Raw genomic sequence first — 23,832 nt, 5'->3', positions numbered from 1 at the left:
TTTAGCCGCAGACATAACGCCTCTAAAGATGCAAATTCATGGGGCGCTGAAAATCAGCGTCAAGCGTAGTCACGTTAATGCCACGCGTCAATGGAAAGAAGTTGAATTGTTTCGAGCGTCAAATTGCTCATGATGTTATATTAGGGCTAATAATGCCAGATTTCAGCCGTTGGCCGGACTTTTGGGCACATTCACTTAGCCACACGCAATTTTCATATACAAACGACACGATATATTGATCGAACACAACACCAATAAGGACTCTCAAATTTCGACTTCTTTTTCTATGTGTCTTTTATTATTCAGCGGATGACCTGTTTTGACGCCGGAAATTAGCGTCAGCATGAAATGGCACCTTAATGTCTATCCTAACAAGCTGTAACTCTACTGTATTTATACATTAGACGTTAGGATATAAAACGATTAATTGTCAAGACGCATTCTTTCCATAGTACTCAGGCATTTGGATGCGCGATATATAACGGTATAAAATATTACGTCTTCCATCGGTCTGTGGCTAAGAGTTAAGTTTGAAATTGCGAAACCTTGCAACAATCAACACGAGTCCATACTTTAACATTCATCTTTTATTTAAGCAAATTGCTGTCGTTACGTGCCAATACTCTCATATTAAATAGTAATTACACTTTAATACTGACAGTCGTGTATTGTCTGTCCGAGAATTTCCATCTCGATTTTAATTATCCCGAAAAAATCCGTAACTTTCATTCCCGTACCTTCTCGACTCAACTGCGGAAAATGTTTCGAACGGAAGCAAGCAAAATACTCGTTGGTCTCTTTTGTTAGCACCAATTGGGTACAATGCCTGTGTACTCACGCGCGAGCACTGTCTGGATTTTATCGACAAACCGGGAAGAAAGAAAGCTCCTTACCTAAAGCTTCAAACGGTGGTCGATCAATTCCATAGCAAGCTAAAATCGTTTTGACATGCAGCTAGCTTCTAGATTTTACGTCTTTATTATCGAGTAAAAAGGAAAAGGGGACGATCGAACAAAGTTTATGACGATTTACAATTGCGCGTCATCGTTCGCGATCCAATCGGGCGGGACGATTCTCGTGTTCCGGAATCGTGCTCCGATCGTTCCGCGTTTGAGCAAAGCAAAGGTCGGAAACAGATGGAGTCGTATTAGAATTCGCTGGGGCATACTGGGGGATTCATCTGACCGAAGACATTGAGCTCATAGAGCGACGCAAACACGATGAATATCAAGTACCAGAGCATCAAGACCACCCCGTACCGTCGGTCCAATTTCCAGCCGTTCAGATGCGTCGCCAGTACTAGGAATATTACCGTCGATAGTAAAGAAACAGTGGAATACGTCAAACCTAAGATAAGAATGAGGGAGAGATGCATAAATAACAAAAGATTATATACATAAGAATGTACGAAATTGAACTTGATACCTCTGCTGGTGACGTTGACATGCGAACCGGGCTGTATCATGGCTGTTTGTATGAACCACGGGAGGCCGAGACACACTAAGATGTCGAAAACGTTACTGCCTACGGCATTGCTGACCGCCATATCGCCGAGGCCCTCTTTTATCACTGCTAACGAGGAAAGAGCATCCGGCACGCTCACACCGGCGGCAACGAAGGTCAACCCCATCACGGTATCGGGAATGCCCAGAGTACTCCCTGTGAAATCGTCACTTTACCCAGATATAGCCCTATTCGATGGAACTGTTCATTCATTCCGACGATATGCGTTACCTATAATCGTAATCATCCACACCATTATGTAGCTGTAAAAGCTGATCCAGATCATCGATATGCAGAAGGTGAAGGGATACCAGCTTCGCCATTTCTCTTGCCGGCAATCCGGCATCGTCGCACGGCACATAAAATGAATGGGAAGTACGAGGCCCCAGGTGAATAAAGTCCACTTGTTACCGTCCGTCGGCATCACGAGGGGCGACACTTCGTTCGGATCGGGCTCCTTCGCTTTGTAATACTCAGGCTGTTTCGGTGGTGCCGGTTGCTCAGCCGTTTCCTGAACTCCGCTCCCTGAAAAAGGGGAAAAAAGAGAAAGGAAACGTTTTGAAAATACGCGAAAGATACGAAAAAGAAATAGACGATAGACCTTCTTGATTCTTCACTTGCTCGGTGACCGGTGAATTCGGACCTGTGTAGGATAACCGGTCTTCCTGCAAAGACCTGTAACTCACCAGGGCGCTCTCTTCGGCTGGTTCGTCGTCCTTCGGCAGAAACGGAATATTGTAAGACTTCGCCCAACGTTCCAATTTAGCGTTGAAGGAGAGCGCCACGCAGTACACCGCGTACATTATTAACATAAACAGAGATTCAGGCCTGCAAAAATTAATGTTAACGACAACAAATAACGGATGATTCAACCGAAAATATCGACGGGACCAAGAGATATCGACACTCACCAGGAGATGGACTCGTTGTAGATCGTACCGAGCATCACGAGAATTGAAATGGCATAGAAGAAACAGTCTCGGCAAAGGGGCCACCAATTTAATTTAGCGGCTGTCGCGGAACACAGTCCGCAAATCGATATAACAAACATTATATTAAAAACAGCGCTACCGATAACGCCGCTCACCTGCGGCACAAAACAAAATTTTTTTTATTGGACCGTTGCACCAGTAATTATAAGTAGAAGCACTATCTAAATTTGTTGAAGTGAAGTCTCACTCGAAATTCTAGACAATAATAAAATTACTGCTATTCGGAATCGTAACAGTGGATATTTTATTCAAGCCCGAAGAAAATTTTGACTCCATTCGAGTGAATATTTCAATTAGAGTCAGGATGAATTTGTTGCTGTGACGGTAGAATATATTACCCGGTGAGCAAAAACATTCAATCAATCTTTTGAAACACTAATTTTATATGGATTTTATAAACGTTTTGATATATTTTATAAATGTTTTTAAATTATTATTTGATGGCATAATATTCTTGAATATTAAAATCGTCATGTAGAAATATTATTTTTAATGTTTGTGTCAAATATTGTTAACAATGACGTTGTCATTGTTAATAGTTGTGGATCAGTGGACTGCCAGACTGTGCAAACTTTCGTCAAGGAATCTAGACGGCTTTATGGTGTCTGGTAAGCAGTGCCTAGTTTACCTGTTGGAGGACAGCCTTCCTGGCTATCGAGGGTGTCTCTAATAACACCGAACCACCAGATGATCTACTCGGAGGCGGCGAAGCGAGGCGTACCGAAGAAGTTCATGGAGTGGATTCGAAGAATGCTGGGTCACCAGGTTACGACCTCACTAAGGAACAGTGAGTTGGACTGGAAAGTTGGGTTGAGAGGAAATGGTGCTTGGTAGCGGACAGGCTACTTAACAAGCTTACTGATAGGAACTTCGATTGGATACGCCGGCGATCTGGCGATCCTCATCAAAACTCATGCAAGGGGCTCTGGAGATGGTTGACGAGTGATGCAAAGAAACTGGCTTGTCGGAGGAAGACGAGCTTCGTAATCTTCACTTGTAAATACAAGTTAGGACCCGTATGCCTTTTTAGAGGGAGTCAAATATCTTGGGGTTACCCTGGATATAAGAGATCTGGAAGCTACGCATAGATTTATTTAACATGTAAAAAAATCTTATTTCTGGATATGCAGGAGAACATTTGAACAGACGTGGGGCCTGAGAGAGTATTCCAGCTATACTCTGAAGTGCTCCGCCCAAGATTGCTTTACGCAGCGGTGGTCTGGTGGCCAAGGACGCAAAAGTCCAAAATATCGGTGCCAAGGCATTCATAATCAGATGAGCTCTAGAGAACCACGCCTATGGGGCTGCTATTTGGCATTGAACCGCTTCATCTGACGATGGTGGCGGCGACCGCCACCACTGCCTATCGGTTGAAGTGCGAAAGCATATGGAAGGCCGTTGCTATGCACACTCGGCTATCACAGGAGATTCTGTCAGGGACCGTGTTTGGGACAGGATGCCAACCAAACGCGACCTTAACAGATATTTTAAGATTTATTTCCCTGATTACGAGGAATGAAGAAGGCATGGTGATCAGGAACGGAAACGTTTGGTACGTTTGGTACGAATGGCTCCAGGACGGATGTGGCTCAGAGTGCCGGGGCTAGTATTTATGGATGCCGAAAAGATGTTAGAGAAATTATCCCACTTGGGGAATTTGCCACTGTTTTTCAAATAGAGATAATCATGAGCTGCGCTTAGACATTGATTGTCTCAGGCTAAATGGGCAAGCGCATTAGGATCAAAAACCGCACGGAATTATTGACCAACCAAATAAATGGGAAGGGGAAACAATGTGAGTTTCTGTTTATTTTTCCTTGTTCTCAACATTGGCATGACAACACTAAAATTTTCGTATTATTCCAATTTTTCCAAACCTTAAGGAAAAAATGGAAAACCCCAGTTTTCTTGAGCTTTCGGAACATTAAAGCAAATTCATCCTTCAATTTTCAATAAAAATATTCACTCAACGATCCATAGTGGGAAATTTACTCTGTACAAGAATCCTTGAATTCGAATGACTCGGTTGTAGTCGTACTTTTCGAGTGAAATTATACTTCGAGAAATTTAGAATACACAATAATGTTTAATTCATCCTTGACTGTAAGCAAAATTCACAGAATACAAATAATGACAAATCTTTGCAAATAAAAACGAATAATTGCGTGTTATATAACCCTTTTCGTCGACGGTGTATGTTTCGTGATAATTAACGAACGCAGCGAGACAATTAAAAGCGCGATTATACTTACTCCGATGTCATCCTTGGCAAAAAATACGCCGATGATCACCGTCGCCAGCTCAGGCGCAGAAGAGCCGGCCGCCATGAAGGTGGCTCCGGCGACATCGGGAGACAATCTCAATTCTGAAAGAAAAAAATTCATGTCTGTGAGGCTGCGTGCGGAAACTCCACCCGGTTGCACCCGAAGGGATTCCGTTCAGGAAAACGTTCGGGTGATATCAAAGTGATGACTGTCGTTCGAAAACTTCAGTTGGGTACACCTCGGAAAGAAAATTTTCCATTCTGAAATTTCAGGGTGGATAACTCGTTGCATTTGGCGGGAATTTTTAATAGCGTTTTTCAATTTATTAACTCGATCTGACTCGGTATCCTTTTAAATGTGCTTCGAAATGCGCTGACAGTATAAATTTATGGTTCATGTTACACAGTCATACATATTCAGTCTAACATATTTCAAAAAACATTTATAGCGAAATCAAGTCGAATCAGAAAACGATATTAATTTGTAACATCGGAATCGGTAAAATTAACTCACGGAAGACATTAATTATGTATTACTAAAGGAAATACACAACAATTTACTATTCTCGAGGATCTTTCCTAGTACTTGACATGATAAATGAGTGATAAATTGTAATTTACATGGTCTATCGTTCGGACACTATTGCATTCTACCCTGTCCCTATCACCACTTATTCTGCTTTACCTTCAGGATGGAGTTTCCGACCTGACATGACATACGCACTTTGCAAAGGATAGGTACGAATGAGCGTTTTGCTAATCGAAAAGCAAAAGCAGCGATCTTCGTTTTCGATAAAAATCGGATTAACTATGCTGAAATAATTCGTATTACTGCTTTTTAATCTTCGGATAACAAGATTGGTCGGATCCGACCATATTCTAATGCTCCGCGAACACGCTTGTAAAGCGTTATTTTTCAGGTATCTTATTATTTAACGTTATACTTGATTTACTTTTAAATATTTTATATATTTACTTATATTATATATATATCTATATATTTATTTATATTTATATTTATTTATATATTTATTTATATATATATTTATTTATATATTTACTTATAATTTACTTTTAAATTTATTTATAACTTATCGTGAAAATAAAAAGTTAATGCTTAGTTGAAAAAATTAGTTGAAAATCTACAAAATACATTTATGGGTCGAATTCAATTCATATGAACCTTGTTTTTAATTTAATAGTTAATAACAGCCTTGGTAAAAAATGTTTCATATTTTCTCAAAAAATTTTCTAAAAATTTCTAATATTCTAGATTTTTGAAAAATTCTAGAAAAATTTGAAAAATTTCTCAAATACTTTCAGAAATAATTGGATGAGCATATTCGAACTATTTCCGTATTTATACGTATGAAAATTTCCGAGGAATTGCGCGGATTTTCTCATATTCATTCAGATTTACAAATATATATTGGCGGAGAAATCTGAAATATTTCATAATTATTACAAATATTTATATGACGAATTCGGAAAAAAACTAAAAATTATTATTTTTGATGAATTTGAAGAAAATTTTGTATATGAAGTATTTAATGACTCTAGTGTATAGATGTAAATTATGAAAATTTTTCTTGCTTTTCCCTCTGATTAAAATTTCGTTGATGAAAAAGAAAGGAAAATATTAATGAAAAAATACAAAATACTCGGACAGAATGCGCCGTTAAAATCCGGACAAAATTGAATTTGAAATTCCTACTATATTAGAATTCAGCTGTAAGTACCACTTGGTACATATGTATATACAGGGTATCTCATTTTAATTGACCATGCCTGTTAACTTCGCAGGAAATAGTCAGATAAAAAAATATTCTGTACAAAAGTTGTTGGATTTGGAGGCGGGCATCCGACGATGACATTGAACTTTACGTAGATGTCATTGTTCAAGGTCAACTTCAATTTTTTTAAATAGACTGACCTACTTTTGACGTAGAAACTTGATAGAGGAGGAAATTTTACGTTAAAAACATGGGGGAGAGGGTGGAAGGTGTCCAATTGATCTCAAAAAGTCTTATGAAGATCACAATGTTTTTTGTGTCGAAATAATAATTCGTAGACCACAGGCAAGATCGTTTCTAATCCAGCCGTCTAAGGCAAAACCAAGAAATGACTCAGTCTGTCAAGACAATGTCTGGACACGATTCAGCCAATCAGGACAAGACCGGGGGAATGATCCAACCAATAAAGGCGAGATTTGGACATTACCCAGTCAATAAAGGCAAGATCCGGGCTTGTGTTTAATCAGTTCACATGTTTGAAAACACGGCCTCTCATTTGTATGTACAAGTTCAGTCGACGCCGAAAATCGTCGAAAATTTTTCGGAGGACATCTGCGTTAATAGTTGTGCATGCTTCTTTGATGCGGTCTTTCATATTCTCTAAAGTCGTAGGTTGCTCGGAATAAACTTGATCTTTGATATAATCCCAAAGATAAAAATTTGGAGGTGTCAAGTCTGGTGCGATCTTATAGACTATTCTTGAACCCAGCTTCCGAATCAATCAAGTAGGGCTTTCGTTAAATATTTTTTAATGATTCGAGATCTATGAGCCGGACTCCGTCTTGTTGAATCCACATTCACACTCAACCGCATGTCGCTGCAACAACGCTGCTCAATTTTCATAGAAATTCTGAGAAATAATATGAAAATTTATGAGATATTTTCTCGCCAAGGGGACATCAAGGCTGACCGGGACTATAGGATGAAACATAATCTTTTTGCATAAAACTAACCATCCATCAGTAACATTTTAGCTTGGCATAGGATTATGGTCTAGTAGAGAAAGAAAAAAAGAGACAACATGGGGTTGCACGCATATTCTCAATAAACCAAGAACATTAGATCAATATCTTAAAATGTTAATTCTATGCGCATCCCTCGAACATTCTTTTCAGTAATATTTTGGAAATATTTCAAAGATACTATTGGATAACGTGATCTTTTCAAGTATTATACAATTTTTTTAGAAATATCAATGTGTCGAAGTTATTCGTAATTATGTCAATGCAACATTAAAACTACACGTCATAGAAAAACAATACATACTATTGAACTATCGTTGCAATAACGTTTTATCATTGATCACTGATTGCTGATAAATTCCTTACCTTCACAAATTCTGTCTAGACTCGAGACAAAGTAGTCGTCGCAGACGATGGCGAGACCCAAGAATGTGTAGATAGCAACTACAATATGTATTATGAGTCCACCGTGTTTTCTAGCCTCGGGACCCATTAAGGGTTGCGGGAACTGTTCTATCGCGGGCGCCGAACAGTTGTCTCTTCGTGGTCTCACCGTCGGATATGGGTACTTCGTCGTGGCTTGGATAGCTGGAGTAACCTGCAACATTTTGAACGAGAGAATTCATTATTATTAAAAAAATAAGTTAATTGTTTCTTAATAAATATTTATGAATAAGTACTTGAAACGCGGCTCGAATTCGCCATTTCACGATTTATAACGGAGAGAAGTGTCACGTAATATCAAGCGTGTTAATATCGGCGGTACTGCAACATTCAAACCTTATAACTCGAAAAATACTTAATGCAAAGATATTTTATTGTAATGTTTTGAAAAGTTCTCTTGAAAAGGTAAACTATAAGAATATGCAATAAAAAATAGAAGAGTTTCCATTTAAGAAATTGAAGATGACTTTCGTGTGAGCTTTAGAAGACCATCAGAGGTCAAACCAATGACACCACCTTATGTCCCTCTTCAAACCATACAACTTTTGTATGAAACATTTTTCTCCGAAATGCACTGTTCAAGAGATATTCGGTCTCTCATCTCGTATCCGCGAGATATTACGATTTAGCCGCGTGCAATCTACAGGATATCCTCGGTTAGAGATTCGCACTCACTGTGGTAATGATGTCACGGCCATGCTTTAGCAGAGGCAGCTCTGTTTCTTCCTTCGGTAGCATCGTAGTCTCTTTCGACAAATCTCGTACGCCTTGCTCCTTCGGCGACGCTTCACCTTTAGGTCTCTCCACAGGAATTTCTTTTTCGGGCTTTTCCGCGACTGTCGAGGCCGTTGTCGTTTCTTCCGTGATCTCTTCGGTAGAGCCGCTCCAAGATTCTGTTGGCTCCAACGTCCGATCATCTTCGTACTTCGTATGGGTCATGGAGCTTGAAGGAAGCACTATCGTCTCGGACGATATCTTCGTTGAGGCGACGTATTGCACAAAAACGTAGATCAGGAAGAGTCCCAGTCGCAGAGGCCATCTCCTGCGACGCGTCAGATTACACGGTCCGCATCTCATTGTCTGTAACTGGAGCAAATTGGAACGGATCAAAACGCGTATCATTTCTTCTTTTCGAACGCGAATAAACTAGTCTCTCTTTCATGCTGACAACACACGATCGGACAATCAATAGTGAACGTCTTGATTATATTTATTCTTTTTTGTCGTATCGAAACACAGAAACTTAGTACAAAACGTCCTAGAATCATTCAGAATTGTTTAGAATATGTCTGGGATGTCTTCAGAGCTCTATAAGATCCTGAAGGTATCTACAATGATCTCAGGACGTGTACATGTTATTTGGAAAACTCATTCTCAGCGTAATAGTCGTGCGATATTCGTTTCTTCAAACGTGAATTCAAGATAGTTTGAAAACACGAGCTCTTCGGAAAGATTTAAACGTTTAGCGACATATAGTTATGCTTTGCAAGTCACATTAAATTATCAAGATCTGTCACGAGAGTTGTTCGTTATTGTGATAATCTATCAATAACAAAGGCGTGTGGTGTAAGGCGAAGGGACTTTCTACCTATTCCGTTGAAGACCGTTCTTACTTTCGCCTTTACACCGCCAACTGGTTTTATCGATATCTAAAATGATGTTTTCAAGTTCAGTTTGTGATATAGTCGTGTTTTCAAACTATTTGATCCGATGTTAAATACATTTCAGATCGGATTATGCTGCTTGATCTGTCCATTACAAATATTGAAATCGTGTACACGCACGCACATCATAAGCTCAAAGAAATGGTCGAAGAAGAGCACATCGGACGTCACACATGTGCATACGTGGATGACGTATGGACAGAATATGTTCGGGATATATATATGCGTATAGCCAACTCCTGAAACTGCTATTCGTGTGTTCGCTGTTATTAAGTGCAACGCGACTGAATAAATCGATGTTACTTGTTACATGCGTAAACTGTACCTAAGCGTAAAAAAGTGCCACTCGAACGTGAAAAGTGGGATAAATCTCGCGTAAACAAATTTTCGATGTTTCCACTTGTATTTTGGACAGACGCACGGCTCGTTCTTTGAGAGTATTTCGTACAAGCATAAAGCCTAGTAAATAAAAAACACTGGATTAACATTTTGAAATGTTAATCTTGCATATCTCTATCTTGAACATTTTAATGTTCAAGATAGAGATATGCAAGATTAATGTTTCAAAAATATCTCAGAGATATTACCGAATAATGCACAATCTTTATGAATATTGTAAAACTGTTTTGAAAATATAAAAGTGCTTCGAAGTTATACGTAACGATGTCGATACAACGTTAAAAACTACATACGTTAAAAACTATCCGGTAAACATCGACTAACGGTAACATTACATCAATGTTATAATTTCTCATTCGACAATATAAGTGTGATATAATAACATGCGTTGTATATAACAGTTACATTGTTGAATGGGAAATTATAACATTGTCGTAATATCATTGTTGTTTGGTGTTTACTGGATAGATATTAGAAAATATTGAACGCTATTGAATACGTTACAATTAATGTTTTATCGATAATCTTTTGTACACTAGAAATGTACGTCCTGTATTATTTATCTCGTAAATATTGCAAATTTATTGTGAAAATAATAGCTAATAATAAGTGTAAACGGTATTAATTTAAATCTTCAATATAACAAAAATCGCACGAACATGTTTCAAATGCCGTAATTTTTATATTATAAACCTGAAAAGGGCTTATAAAATAAGGAATTAATAAGAATAAATAATTTAATATAATGGAAAGACTTATTATCATAACGACACGATAATATGATACAACGCGATAAAACGTATATAATTGAATGTCAATGCTTCCACGCTTTTACACGATTGCTTGGAGAGCAATATAGTTTATCTTCCGCCCAGGAACTTTCAAAATAATCTCCGTACGCGTATAAGAATAATTTGCTGTTTACGCAACAACTGCGCACGACAAAGATAAAAAACATTTAGCTGAAACGGTTGATGTGAATAGATAGAAAGTCGGATGTAATGGTGCAGCGTGTGCAATCCCGTAATACTCATAAAACCTATTTACATAAAAAATGACAAGTGCACTTGAGCGCTGTATTGCCATCCGATCGCTTAATTGTTGTTAATTCTAGTCAGAAATCAACGAAACATATAGTTAAAAACGGGACATCCGATGATATTTGAGCACGTAAATATTAGATGATATAATAACGAGTAATTATCATGATGACGCGATCGGCACAATCGAATATATTCATTGTAACTACTTTCGAAATCAAATTAACGCGAAAGTACGTTTATTAGATTTTATCACGATTCGATAGGTATAAAAGAGCAACCGGTTCCTGGAAGAGAAACAATTCCTCATTTTGAGCAAGCATTGTTTACGCGTCTAATATTTTTACTAATAAACAGCTACCGAAAAATTCATACAGAGAAAATATTTATCAACGTATAAATTATTAAGTTGTTCCAAAAATAATAATAATCTTAACGAGATATTTGTTCTGGTTTTTTCAGAGAATTACGCAAATATCACCACTTTTCTCTCTTTCTCACTAAAGAATTCACTCAATCGTTAATATTTGTCTTGTCGAGTAAGCAAGCTAATGCTGATTTTATATAAGTCATTCTTATACTCAGGAAAGAGAATTATTTTTGTTGTAATAAAAGCGCTCAAAAGAAATTGATACTTTTTAAATAAAAAGTTAAATAAAAATGTAAATTATTATAGTAGCAATGCACCAATTTCAAAGAGAGAATATATATATCCAATAAATTCCTTTTTTATATGTGAAAATGATATATCTAGTTGAGATAAAAATAACGCTATTTTTTTCGCAAGTGTGCAAGTGTTTTGATCGAAAAAAATATACAGGGTGAAGCATAAATCGAGACGCCTTAATATAAAAAAATAAAACAAAATAGAAAGAAAAAATGGTAGGATTTGGAGAGAAACATATTTTAATGATCTTCATTTTGTTGTATTGTCAATAATTCAAGGTCATTTCAAGGTCAACTTCATTTTTTTTTAGTAGAATTATATATTATATTCTATTTAACCACTTGCACTACGATTTAACTTTCGATTGCCGTGCCGCGCTCTACAATATAACACGAACACGAATATAACACAAACTACAGGAATTTTCGTGTAAAAAAATCCGTACGACATACCATATCGATTCTGAAATATTTCCAATATATCGATGATATTTGAGCACGTAAATATTACGTGCTCAAATATATGACACTATGCGATGCCGTGCACTTCAGAACTGTAGCTCGCGTAATGACCGATCTAATTGTTAGCCGACGTGACATTGTTAGCGGACACGTTATTTTTGTTTCTGCGATAAATGCCTATCGAGGTGTTATACACGTCGCTGATGATTTTGGAACAAAAATATCTCGACGTACGTGACACGTCTTTATAGCGCAAGTGGTTAAAAGAATTAGTTTTTTTTAGTACAAATCGATTTCTCCGTTCATTCTGCATATAAAAATACTAAAGATAATCGAAAAGTGAATATTTTTCGAGATATTTTATTTTTTATTCTGACATTTTTCGATATATGAAATATGAAGTATTCATTTCTCGATAATATCACTTTAATACTTTTCTATATATTAATATGAGAAAAATTGATTATTGATATTTATCATTAATGCATTGACACATTTACAAAATGCAATGCATTATTTTTTAAAGTTTTTCTATATTTGCTCTCAGCGACGATTCCACCTGTCATTCTACGTACAAAAGTGTGCTTTTTCGAGAAAATTTCTTATTTTTCATCGCATGTCGATGTTTAGGACGGTTTTCTGCTTGAAGACTGGGAAATTAGATTTTAGAATGCAAAGTCCATATTGGGCCCAATGGAGGACAGGCTGGTCTCAGTCGGTCAAATTTCTCGAACAAAGACTGTGGAATAGCCAAACTAGGTGGAACCGGGGGCTGATCAAGTCCACGATAGTAAGATGAAGGATGTTCTGTTATTGAAGGCAAGGTTGTGGGATGATCCATCCATTCAAGATTAGGGAATGATCCAGCCGATGGAGACAAGATCGAGGCTATCCAGCCATTGAAGGCAAGGTTGTAGAATGAAGTATGGGTATAAGTCTTGGATACAACCTATAAAAAAATGAGGATCCCTGATTGAAAGGAACGACGTGTTACATAAGACATAACCTGGCTCCGAATAGATCCAACCTTGGCGTTGGGCCCAAAACTCGAATTTAACCCATTGAATAACGGAGAACAGTCTTGAATATGAATTTGCAATGGAGCTCCTCTGCTCAAGAAAAGTGACTTGTGTCTAAATGGTCTCAGTGTGGACCCAGAATCTTGGATCTAGAATCCAACTTTATCTCGCCGGAGAGTAGAGAATAGTCTTGAAAATGAATTTGGAGTCGAGTTCCAGGGATTTGTTCGAAAAAATTGACTAGAATTCGATTGAGGCTAGCATGGACCCCATTGAGCCTAACGTGGACTTTGTGCTCCAAAATCTAATTTGCCTCCTTTTAAGTAGAAAACCATCCTAGACATCGACACGCGACGAAAAGTAAGGAATTTTCTTGAAACAAATGATTTGGGTCTCATTGGGTCCAAAAGAGGCTTCGGACCCAAATATTAATCGGCTGTGTCGGATAAAAAATGTGTCCTGAACCTAAATCTGTGGTAAAACATACGTCTCTACTTGAAAAAAATCGACCTGAGCCTTACTGGGCCCAACCCAGAGCCCGAATGCAAAATCTAGTTGACCGGTCAAATAAGTCTTTCGATACTCCAAGTTCGATACTCAAAAACTTTTGTATTTAACATTTTCCTTCAAAATCTATTTCCTTCGAGATATTTTAGGGTCCCGATACTTTTTCCATTTCTTGTACAAACGCGTGATCTATGCAATAAATTTGCATATATAGCTAGACTTTCAAGGGCAATGTGTAAAAATATCAAGTTAATTAACGATGTTTCGCAGTAATATTATTTTACTAAGTGCTAATGTTCATATAACACAAATGTTCAAAAGACATCCTATAGAGTTGCTCCGCCCTAGAATGTCATTTGTGCTGTATGGGTGAATATATGTATACAATATGTAATATGTATACACGCACGCATACACGTACAAATAGTCCTTATTCTGAACTTTCTTTTGTCGATAAAAGTGCCTTAAATGTGGCTTCTAGCCACATTCTAGCCAATCAAGTGATTCCTAAACCACTTTTAAAGGCTTTTTTATTTATGAAAGAGAGTTAGAATATGGCCCTGCACACACACACACACACACACACACACACAAAGCAGCAGCAGCAGCAGCAGAGAGGGTTTGGAATCATTAAATATTACGGAAATAACGAACCGTGAAGTCCTATCTCTGCTGACACACATGCGCGCACACACACGTACAAAGAGGTGTAAATCTGACCGTGCAACTTGCACGCGATACACCTTGAGTAATACTAATGCCGGCAGTAGTATAACTTTCAAGTGCCATAAATGGAAAAGTTCTTACGAAAAGAAGGTTTGTAACCAATGTTTTGGAAATGTCTCAACGTCAGCTACAGCTATATGCTATGAAAAATAGGAGGTTCTATTAAAGATTTTTATATTGACCTTGATAACACTTCCCAAGGTTATTTCAAAATCAAATGTCGGTATTATCTGTCCTTCTTGATATCCTTGACTACTATTCTACAACTTTTGTATGAAATATTTTTCTCAAAAATGTGTATTTTTCGAAAAAAGACTCGAGTGAATTAAAATGGGACACTATGTGCACTGTGTGCACGCGCGCGCGCGCGTGTGTGTGTATGTGTGTGTGTACATATCATCGTGTACATATATTAGATTATCGCGTCAAAAGATACAACATTAACCTATATTGGAAATATAACTTTCGCAACTACTCTTTTATGATCAGCAACAAAAAGGTTGCAATATTTTTTTATCAATTTTGGAACGTTCGTTCCCGTATTTAATAGGAAAATTTAATTTTTAGTCATTCCTGAGAGACGTATTTTCCTATTGGATACAAGTTGCGAAACGCGTCGAAAAAAAATTGCAACCTTTTTTTCGCTAACCATACTTGTAATAAATATTTCGTTATCTTCGTTATATCAGCTTTTATAAAGATTCGCGTATTACTTATCATATTCTGTGCATTAATCCTTTACAGAAATTTAATACTGCTAATGATTGAGGAATGATTGAGGAATACAGTGAGGAATACAGATTTACAGTGATTAAATACTGGCAGTATTTCAGTAATTATTTGGCCAATACTTAATCATTGGTTAATATACGAGTATTTAAAAATACATACATAAGAAGACTATATATTTTTTTGTTGATATTAATAATAAAATAATAAAATAAAAAACAAAAAAATAAAAAGGAAAAACGAAAGAAAAATATAAACTCAGAGGCCAGTATTGAACCTGGGTCACTCTTAGTTAGCAGCCCGGCATCCTAGATCTTCTACTATCAGAACACTCGTTTGAGATATGTTCATTACTTTACATCCACTGTACTTGTTTCTCCATTACTTTCTCAATACTTAATCACTGCAAATTCAATAATTCTCAGTATTAAATTTCTGCAAGGGTATATTTTATCACTACTGCGCTCTTAAGCATTAGTATATAAATATTCATATCAATGATAAAGTAATATTTAATTACTGTAACCCTAAACATTGAAATATTTGGGATTACATTGTATAATTTAATCATTGCGAATTATTGATAACAGTGTTTTGCATATTCAAAATAACTAATCAATCATCAACTTAGCGGTAATAAATTTCTATAAGGGACGACAATATTACATTTCCTTTGTAAAAATTGTTTACAGACGATATACGATATACGAATGATTGAAAACATTTGAGTGACTTCTCATTTCACCAGACGTGATAGAGAAGAGGATAAATGAAACTAGGTGGATGGATGGATGCAACACCAAGTTGAATGGTGCTGAAGGATCGTTATCGTGAGTGCAAGACTCGTTCAGTTAACCGAGGAAACTGACCCAATTCTGGCTTACCCTTTTCTCGCTGCACATCGTGAATCCACCGTGGTCGCTCGTTTCGCTCCAGCCGGAAGACCGAGAGTGTATACGTCGGTGCGCCGGATACAGCGCTGACGAGAAGGGTGGTGCGTTCGCTCCTGCGAGCTTTTACCACCCCAGCGTACGTATATTTTGCGAAACCGGAAAAGAAGGAGGGCTATGAACGCACCGTTTCGCTCAATCGAGGCACCCTTTTTCGCAGAGGAGTTTCTTATCGCCACGTTCTGCGAATTATCGATTTGAGCGTGAAAAGTCGCACAGCTGGTCGGCACAGTTCCTCACAGTGTCCTCTTCAACGATCGATCAACCGATGTATTTGGTGGTTGCGACTCGGTCGGCCCAGTCGCTGCTGCTACGTTCCGCCGCTTCACGCACGGCCATCGTACACGCGTATTACGATGTTTCTCGTCTTACGCTCTCTGACGTGCGCCGAGCTGTTCCGCGCCCTCCTCGACCACCGCGACGCGTCACGACGCCGCGTTCTCTCCCGTCCGCTCAACCACCCACTACGCCCGGGGTGACCACCACACGCCGCCCTCGCAAGCCGAGCGTTATCGATACCGATTTCAATGTTACATCGTCACGTCGGACCGACAAAAGTCGGAATTACGACTGGTATTTTTTTAATCGATTCATCGACAGAACGACACGAATACGTGTGATTCGATTTATAAATGTCGAGTTTTTGCTCGACGGTCAGGGCGTGTACCCCCTTGGGGCGCGGACTCTCAAGTACAGCACACGAATGTGCTGGGTGCTATATACTTCTGGGTGCATTTGGGCGGGGAATGGATTCCTCACGAACTGTGTCTTCTCCGACCTTCGTACTAGCTTTGACACTCACGCAAAAATCAAAGCAAGAATTATGGGACCAAGATCATTCGGTTATTCTCCAGATTTTCTCTTGTATTTTATATAGGGAATTTGTTTAGGGAATAATTCAACTATTTCGATCGGAATCAACCTCGAAGTACGTGCCCGGAATCGTAGAATAACATCAGGCTAAAGTCTCAAACGTATCATACGGTTGGTCGCGCGCGTATTTCAGAGCAATCGCTCTACGTTGCACTAGCAACGTTTCTGCTTTTACATTATAGCTATGTTTCAACATTCACTGCCAGCGTGTTGAATAATCTATAATGCACGTAACATGAACTATACATTTTCAGTGCTGGCGGTGAGTTTTGAAACAGCCCATATAATTTAATATATATATGCATAATTAAAATTAATTTAAATATGCTATGCGTTTAGCGACTATAGTCGCTTGTTGCATCCCGTGGTCGTTTCATGACGAGCGACTATACTCATATAGCACAAATATTCAAGAAACATGTTAGAGATGTTCGGAATGTTCGAATATCACTGGGATGTCTCTATGTAGTATGAATGTTTATTAATGCTTAACAGCGCAGTGATGATGAGATATATTCTTACAGAAATTTAATATTGAGAATTACCGAAATTGCAGTGATTAAATATTGAGAAAGCAGTAGAAATACAGTAGAGGGCGAGTATACATCAAGCAAGTGACTGCTAACTAGATGAGACCAGATTTTATACTGCTCTGAATTCGTATTTTTTTCCTTTCTCTCTTCTTTTATTTTATTATTAATATCAGTTAAAAGAAAACACAATCTTCTTATATATATAATTTGAAATATATTAACCAATAATTAAGGATGACTTGCAGCAACTCCGATGAACTTAACCGACTAATTAACGGAATTGACCAATCGCATTGATCGGTTAAATTAATCGGAATTGGTGCGAGTCACCGCGAGTATTGGACAAATAATTACTGAAGTACCGTCAATATTTAATCACTGTAAGTTTCCTAGTAATTCTCAATATTAAATTTCTATATGGATTAATATTAATAATATTATAATTATTGTAATAATACACATAACAAATATTTGCAACGTTAATATCGCTCTCAAAAGGGAGATTTTCGAAAATATGTGAGAAATATGTGAGAAATATATGCAATAGCTGGAGTCCACTTGCAATAGCGCTTCAAAGCAATATAAAGTAGACCTAAACAATCGATATTTTTCACATGTTTTCAAGAATCAATGTTTAGAGTCCATGCGGTCTACAGCACGTTCACGCGCATCTTGCGTATAGAGCGCACTTGCTCGCGACTTGCTCTCCTTCCTCTCATCCCGGCGACCTTGATCGGTACATGGCATCACAGAACTATATAATATACTGGAAGGAGCACTGGTGGGGGCTTGTAAACAGGCCTATGAAACAAAGGCTGTATCTAAGTAGTATCTCGCTCTCTTTTTTACTAATATGCCGTATAGTCTATATAGACTCAGGTAAGATAATAGTACTTGGATATTATCTCTCGCAGCACGAGGTTATCCTACAGAAACAAAGTGCTTCTTCCAGTTCAATGTATAAGCCCGTATTCTGAATGCGCTTAAAACGATATTAGCGCGCTAAATCAACTTATTGGTAATTCCGAATGGATATTTTGCTATGAAAACGTATAATTATCGATTTTCTCTAACAGAGCGTCGTTATTATCGTGTTTACAACACAAACGATACTGAGAATACTCATGTTAGCGCGCTAACATCGCGCGTTCTAAATACGGGCCGATACATCTACCGAATGTTGAGGAGGGCACGTAGAAAAGGGTGCACTCTGCTTTGTGTCCCTTGCGTTCTCTCTCGTTACAATATAGACTATGATTGCGTTCAGCGAACACAACGGTTGAGTAATTCGCCAACGTGATTGGTTTGAATTTAGGGATCTGACAGAAAAGACCAATAATCAATGACTGCTTACCGATTGCTTTTTCCGCTGAACGCAATCTATAACTCTACAGTCACTTACAGAAATTTACTACCGCTAAGCTGTAATTCCAAATATTCCAATGTTTAGAGTTGCAGCGATTAAATACTACAATGATTAATATTACCTTATCATTAATATGAATACTTAAATATTAATGTTTAATGGCGCAGTAGTGATGAGATATACCTTTATAGAAATTTGATTCTGAGAATTACTGAATTTGCAATAATTAAATATTGAGAAAGCAAGGGAAGTACAGTAGATAGTGAACATACATGAAACAAGTGTTCCGGTAGCAGAAGATCTAGGACCTACCTATACAGCACCGAAATTTTCCAGAGATATTTCAGAAATATTTCATGTGAAAAAATGGAACATCTCAGAAATGTTTCAAAATGTTTCTGAGGCAGCTCTGAGACGGCTCAGGTATAGCAAAATGTCCGCGATTCTTGCACTTGGAGCTGAAGATGTGCTGAAAGGTTACCGAAATATATTTGAAACCTTTTTAAATGTTTGTCGAAAAGTTACTGAAATAATTACTTATAAGCATAGTTATTTATTATACGAATTATGCATTAATATTATTTACATATTTCAGTATTGCATATTATGGAAAATATAACAGTCAAATAAAATTATTAAAAAAAAATTTAATAACATTTGTACAATAAAAAAAATATAACTACAATATAAAAAAATTAATAATTATTAACAAATTTTGAAAACATTGTTAAATAAAGGAGAGATAAGTCCTCTGACCGCTTATCAATAACCGTGAAAGTTGTTTCACATTTTGTATGCTTTTTTGCATCTTTGCATGGAATCGATCTCAAACGGCGATCATGCCGGTCATCCATCCACTTTTAGTATACGATCGCCGTTATATAACTTCGATGATCTGAGAGCAAGTAGTGGATCCAACAGCTGTGACGATATCTTTATGACTCATGCTTATATAATGCATACTTATATGATTCATTATATATATTTTTTATATTAATCAAAGTGTTTCTATAAAAAATATTTAAAATAATCGCATGCAAGAAACGAAAAATCATAAAATTTATTGCATGCGAAGGATTTCAGAAATAGTTCAGCTGATAATTTTCAAATTTATCATATGTGAAAGGTTTTTGAAAGAGCTCAATTGAAAGATTTGCAAAATTATTTCATATAAAACGTTTCTAAGATAACTGAAAGTATTTAAATTTATTGCATGTGAAACATTACAAAAACAGCTCAACTAAAATGTTTGCAAAATCATTTTATGTGAAACGTTTCAGAAATAACACAATCGAAAGTTTTGGAAAATTGTCTTCGTGAAAGGTTTCAGAAACATTCCTGTCGCAACATTTCAAATGACATATTGCAGAATTCTTTCAGAAATGTTGCACATGAAATGTGAAAGGTTGGGATAATTTTGAAACATTTCTGAAAGTTTTCTGCAATAATCGGTGCTGTATGGGAATGGACGCATAATATTTTACATAAGGAATTAGAGAACATGAGAAAGCTAAGCGCGCGTTGGATGCCGCACAATAAACAACGCATCGGCCCACAAATCAGCGATGACGAAATTATATAAATTGAAATACGAATTAATTACACATCCACCGTACTCTCCAGATTTGGCCCGTCCGACTTTTTTCTGTTTCCAAATTTAAAAAAATGACTGGGAAGAAATTTTCGTCGGATGCTGAAGTGATAAGTGCCGTTAATAACTATTTTTCGAGTTTAGACAAAAGTTATTATATTGAAGGCATGAAAGGTCTAGAAAAACGTTGGACCAAATGTATTGAATTGAAGGGAGATGAGATGTTGAGAAATAAATTTCATTTAAATAAAAAAAATGTTTTTTTCTTAGTCAGGTCGGAAACTTTTCAATCTATCCTCGNACACACACACACACACACACACACACACACACACACACACAAACAAACACAGAGTGAGGAATTTAATTTGAGACATCTAAATATTTCGAGAAATATTTGCTTTCGAAAAAAATGCTCTGGATCAAATTTTTTTATTTCGAAGGAGGCAGCAAGATAGCGCTATCTGTCACTTTATCATAGATGACGTTATTGTCGGTGAAAACGAGATCAACTGTTTTTTTAAACGGGAAACCCTAATTTTTATTGAATATTATGATCTTACGCTAAAATCAAAGTATCGGCACTTCAACGGGAAGTCTTATCACATGCCGCGTATTCACCAGACTATATTCCTTCAGATTATATCATTTATTTCAATCAATGCAGTACAGCTTTACTGACTTCCGAAACAGATGAAGAACTAAAAAAATTGATCGATGAATGGATTGCTTCGAAGAACGAACATTTTTTTCCCGCGAAATTCACTTATCACCGGAAAAGTGAGGGAAAAGTTATAGCTAGCGATGGAAAACATTCTGAATAAAATATAATTTAACGTCTCTCTAAAATAAACGTATATTTTTTTTTGCAAAAAGTCCCTCAAAATTAATCGGGACACTTAATATTACTAAAGATGTAATTTTCTATTTTCACTGGGAGTGATATTTCATATGTATATATATATATATATATATGATATATTCACAACAGTGTGTAAAGAGAGAAGAATAATGCTTGCATGTTGAACGGAACATACGTCTGTATATGGTTCTCGTCCACGGAAATTGTGGACGTAGCACGGACGTATATCAAATGGAAACATTTATCAGCAGTGCCAGAAAGTAGATGTAACGAACTAGTTCCGATGTCAAAAGTGGATACGTATCAAAAAGTCGCGTAAAACAATATCAAAGAAAATGCTGCTGGCGTGGCCGCTTTCAGGTTTCTCTATGGCGATACATATTACAGCCCTGTATTGAACGGCAGGTTACATCCAACCCAGCATTGATGTCAAATATAGCGAAATATAGGATGGTGCGATTCATCAGATCTATGACGTTTGTTAAGCTTCAGTTAATTCTAGTGATAAAATGCTTCGCACTAATTTGTTGCTTTGTTACATGTAAGAACAATTACTTAATTAGGAGATAGTTTTACGGCATAAGGTAGGAAAATCAATTTGAATAATTCCGACTAGTTTATCTACAGATATTTCATTAATATTTTATTAGAGCTAGAAAGAAACGGAACCCCTATAATAGGACTTATCTCATGTATATATAAATATATCTTGTTTTTATAAGGAATTTTTAAGATATTTATATATACACATGTATAACTAGCTTATCTGGGGTCTTGCTTGAACTTTACAGAATAACCACCGCTGTTAGGATCCTGCTGTAGTTCAAAGTTGTTTGTGGAGAGACCGAAAGGCTTCAATACCATGTTTCCTAAGTCCTTAAGTTTACTTAACATTTCTGTCTTTAATTTCTCGTTCCTTTCATTAATTAATGGTGGCAATCTCTGAAAAAGATATTTTAATATAGGATATATTACAATATTATTAGAAGGTTATAATTGATACACCATAAATAGTCGTACTTCAGATCTATCTATTTTAAAATGATAATTATGCGTTACCCTGATTGCATGGTTAGCTTCTGTGTGGCTGGGATCGAAGGTTAATACTTTTTTGAAATCGTCCAATGCTTCATCTAACTTATCCGTCTCCTCGTATAACTGTGCTCTTCTTATGTAAGCCTTTACGTAACTCGAGTTCAACTCAATGGCTTTTGTACAATCAGATATCGCCGAGTCTTTTTCAGTCTGAAATGAATTTCTTGTTAATATAACAACCATAAATTATAAATTCTCAGAGAAGAAACATACTTTCAATAATTACCTGACATTTTGTCTTAGCTGCTGCTCTATTAGCATATAATATAGATCTTTCTTTATCATATGCTAAAGGACAAGTTTGCAATCCTTGCGTGTATATCGATATTGCCTGTGCGTATTCACCATCTTTGTAGAGAACGTTGCCTTCATTTTTCAATTTTTCTGCCTTATCTTTTAATGTCTATGACAAAAAATATAGCATTATGACATGCATAACAATACATAAATATTTCAATAATGCATACCACTTTCTCAGCTTCCGTGAGATCTACTTCTCTGTCCTTAAGGAGTTCTTCGTCTATGTCTTCCAAGAAGTCTGTGCTTTGCGCATTGTTACTATTATTACCGTTATGTTCCTTATTAATAACATCCCACGAATCGCTAGTTACATTACTATTATTTGTGTCCGCGTCTGAAGTAAAATTTTGCACCGAATTTTTATCCGCTTCGATACAAGAACTTTCTAGATCTCTGGTGAGCTCTTCTATAACTTCCTCGTTCGACTGAAGTTTCTGCGATTGTTCTTCCGTATCATCCATCATTCAATTTGATGTAATTGACATCAGTAACATTACTGGGTTGTCCTGTGTATCAGGATACAGCAAAATTGTCTTTCTTTTCTCACGGATGTTCCCTAATGTACCAGTTTCACGCCTGTTTGTTTTAGCTGAACTAGTATTTCACTAGAATTTTGTTCCTTTTCCCTTCAACGTTAGGTTAAATACGCTTGTTTCATTCTAAAGACAAAGAGTATAATCTAAATCGACTGACAAACCTTTAAAAACACGGTAATATACTTTTCGCAATAAAACCGATACAGAATTAAATTTCAATGTTGAATCGAAAACTTACAATTCACCTGACGTTTCCCTGTGCTGTTCTTCACTGTCCTGTACTATTCCAAATCGATGGTAGAGCGCGTGTCATCCAATTTCTAAGTGTCGGTCTACAATAGAGTTTTAAGCCTTAAGAAATTGACCCATCACAGTTAATAATTCTCTCCACTCTCGACTGTGATTGGTCTATTCTTTAAGGCTTAAAATACCTATTGTAGACTAGGACTAACGCTATCATTAAGCCCGTATCAGACTATGGATTGGGGATTGTGATTGAACTAAATTTGGCCAATCAGTGCAAAGTTAACTGAATTCAAATTTAGTAAAATTTAGTG

At 36.9% G+C, this 23,832-nt stretch overlaps 2 protein-coding genes across 2 annotated transcripts; both read right to left on the bottom strand.

Annotated features, from left to right (window-relative positions):
• Nucleotides 1-569: 569 nt before the first annotated feature.
• Nucleotides 570-16,759, bottom strand: LOC106751934 (probable sodium/potassium/calcium exchanger CG1090). Its single transcript, XM_014633226.1, has 9 exons — nt 16,054-16,759; nt 8,633-9,043; nt 7,880-8,111; nt 4,748-4,860; nt 2,415-2,590; nt 2,105-2,331; nt 1,735-2,028; nt 1,426-1,659; nt 570-1,347 (listed from the first exon to the last, which is right to left on the bottom strand). Exons 1-9 carry the CDS (start codon nt 16,069-16,071, stop codon nt 1,148-1,150), a joined length of 1,905 nt encoding a protein of 634 aa, XP_014488712.1. The 5' UTR covers nt 16,072-16,759; the 3' UTR covers nt 570-1,147.
• Nucleotides 16,760-21,960: 5,201 nt separating this feature from the next.
• On the bottom strand, nt 21,961-23,605 carry LOC106751838 (tetratricopeptide repeat protein 1). The gene is made up of 5 exons (XM_014633030.1): nt 23,514-23,605; nt 22,907-23,398; nt 22,666-22,842; nt 22,404-22,589; nt 21,961-22,286 (listed from the first exon to the last, which is right to left on the bottom strand). Exons 2-5 carry the CDS (start codon nt 23,201-23,203, stop codon nt 22,107-22,109), a joined length of 840 nt encoding a protein of 279 aa, XP_014488516.1. The 5' UTR covers nt 23,204-23,398; nt 23,514-23,605; the 3' UTR covers nt 21,961-22,106.
• Nucleotides 23,606-23,832: the final 227 nt, after the last annotated feature.

The sequence above is a fragment of the Dinoponera quadriceps genome, unplaced genomic scaffold (assembly GCF_001313825.1).
Source record: "Dinoponera quadriceps isolate SergipeBrazil2010 unplaced genomic scaffold, ASM131382v1 scaffold316, whole genome shotgun sequence".
NCBI lineage: Eukaryota > Metazoa > Arthropoda > Insecta > Hymenoptera > Formicidae > Dinoponera > Dinoponera quadriceps.
Note: the sequence above shows the minus strand (reverse complement) of the source record. Positions and strands in the feature narration are given on the sequence as shown.

What these genes read in the sequence shown, in the direction of transcription:
- LOC106751934 (XM_014633226.1), bottom strand. An exon ending in TCTAGACAGAATTTGTGAAG is followed by an intron (nt 4,861 to 7,879) that starts GTAAGGAATTTA and finishes TTTTTCTTTCAG; the next exon opens with AATTGAGATTGTCTCCCGAT. An exon ending in TGTCAACGTCACCAGCAGAG is followed by an intron (nt 1,348 to 1,425) that starts GTATCAAGTTCA and finishes TTCTTATCTTAG; the next exon opens with GTTTGACGTATTCCACTGTT.
- LOC106751838 (XM_014633030.1), bottom strand. Translation starts at nt 23,203, where the DNA reads ATGATGGATGATACGGAAGAACAATCGCAGAAACTTCAGTCGAACGAG. An exon ending in TCACGGAAGCTGAGAAAGTG is followed by an intron (nt 22,843 to 22,906) that starts GTATGCATTATT and finishes TTTTTGTCATAG; the next exon opens with ACATTAAAAGATAAGGCAGA. An exon ending in AAGCTAACCATGCAATCAGG is followed by an intron (nt 22,287 to 22,403) that starts GTAACGCATAAT and finishes TATCTTTTTCAG; the next exon opens with AGATTGCCACCATTAATTAA.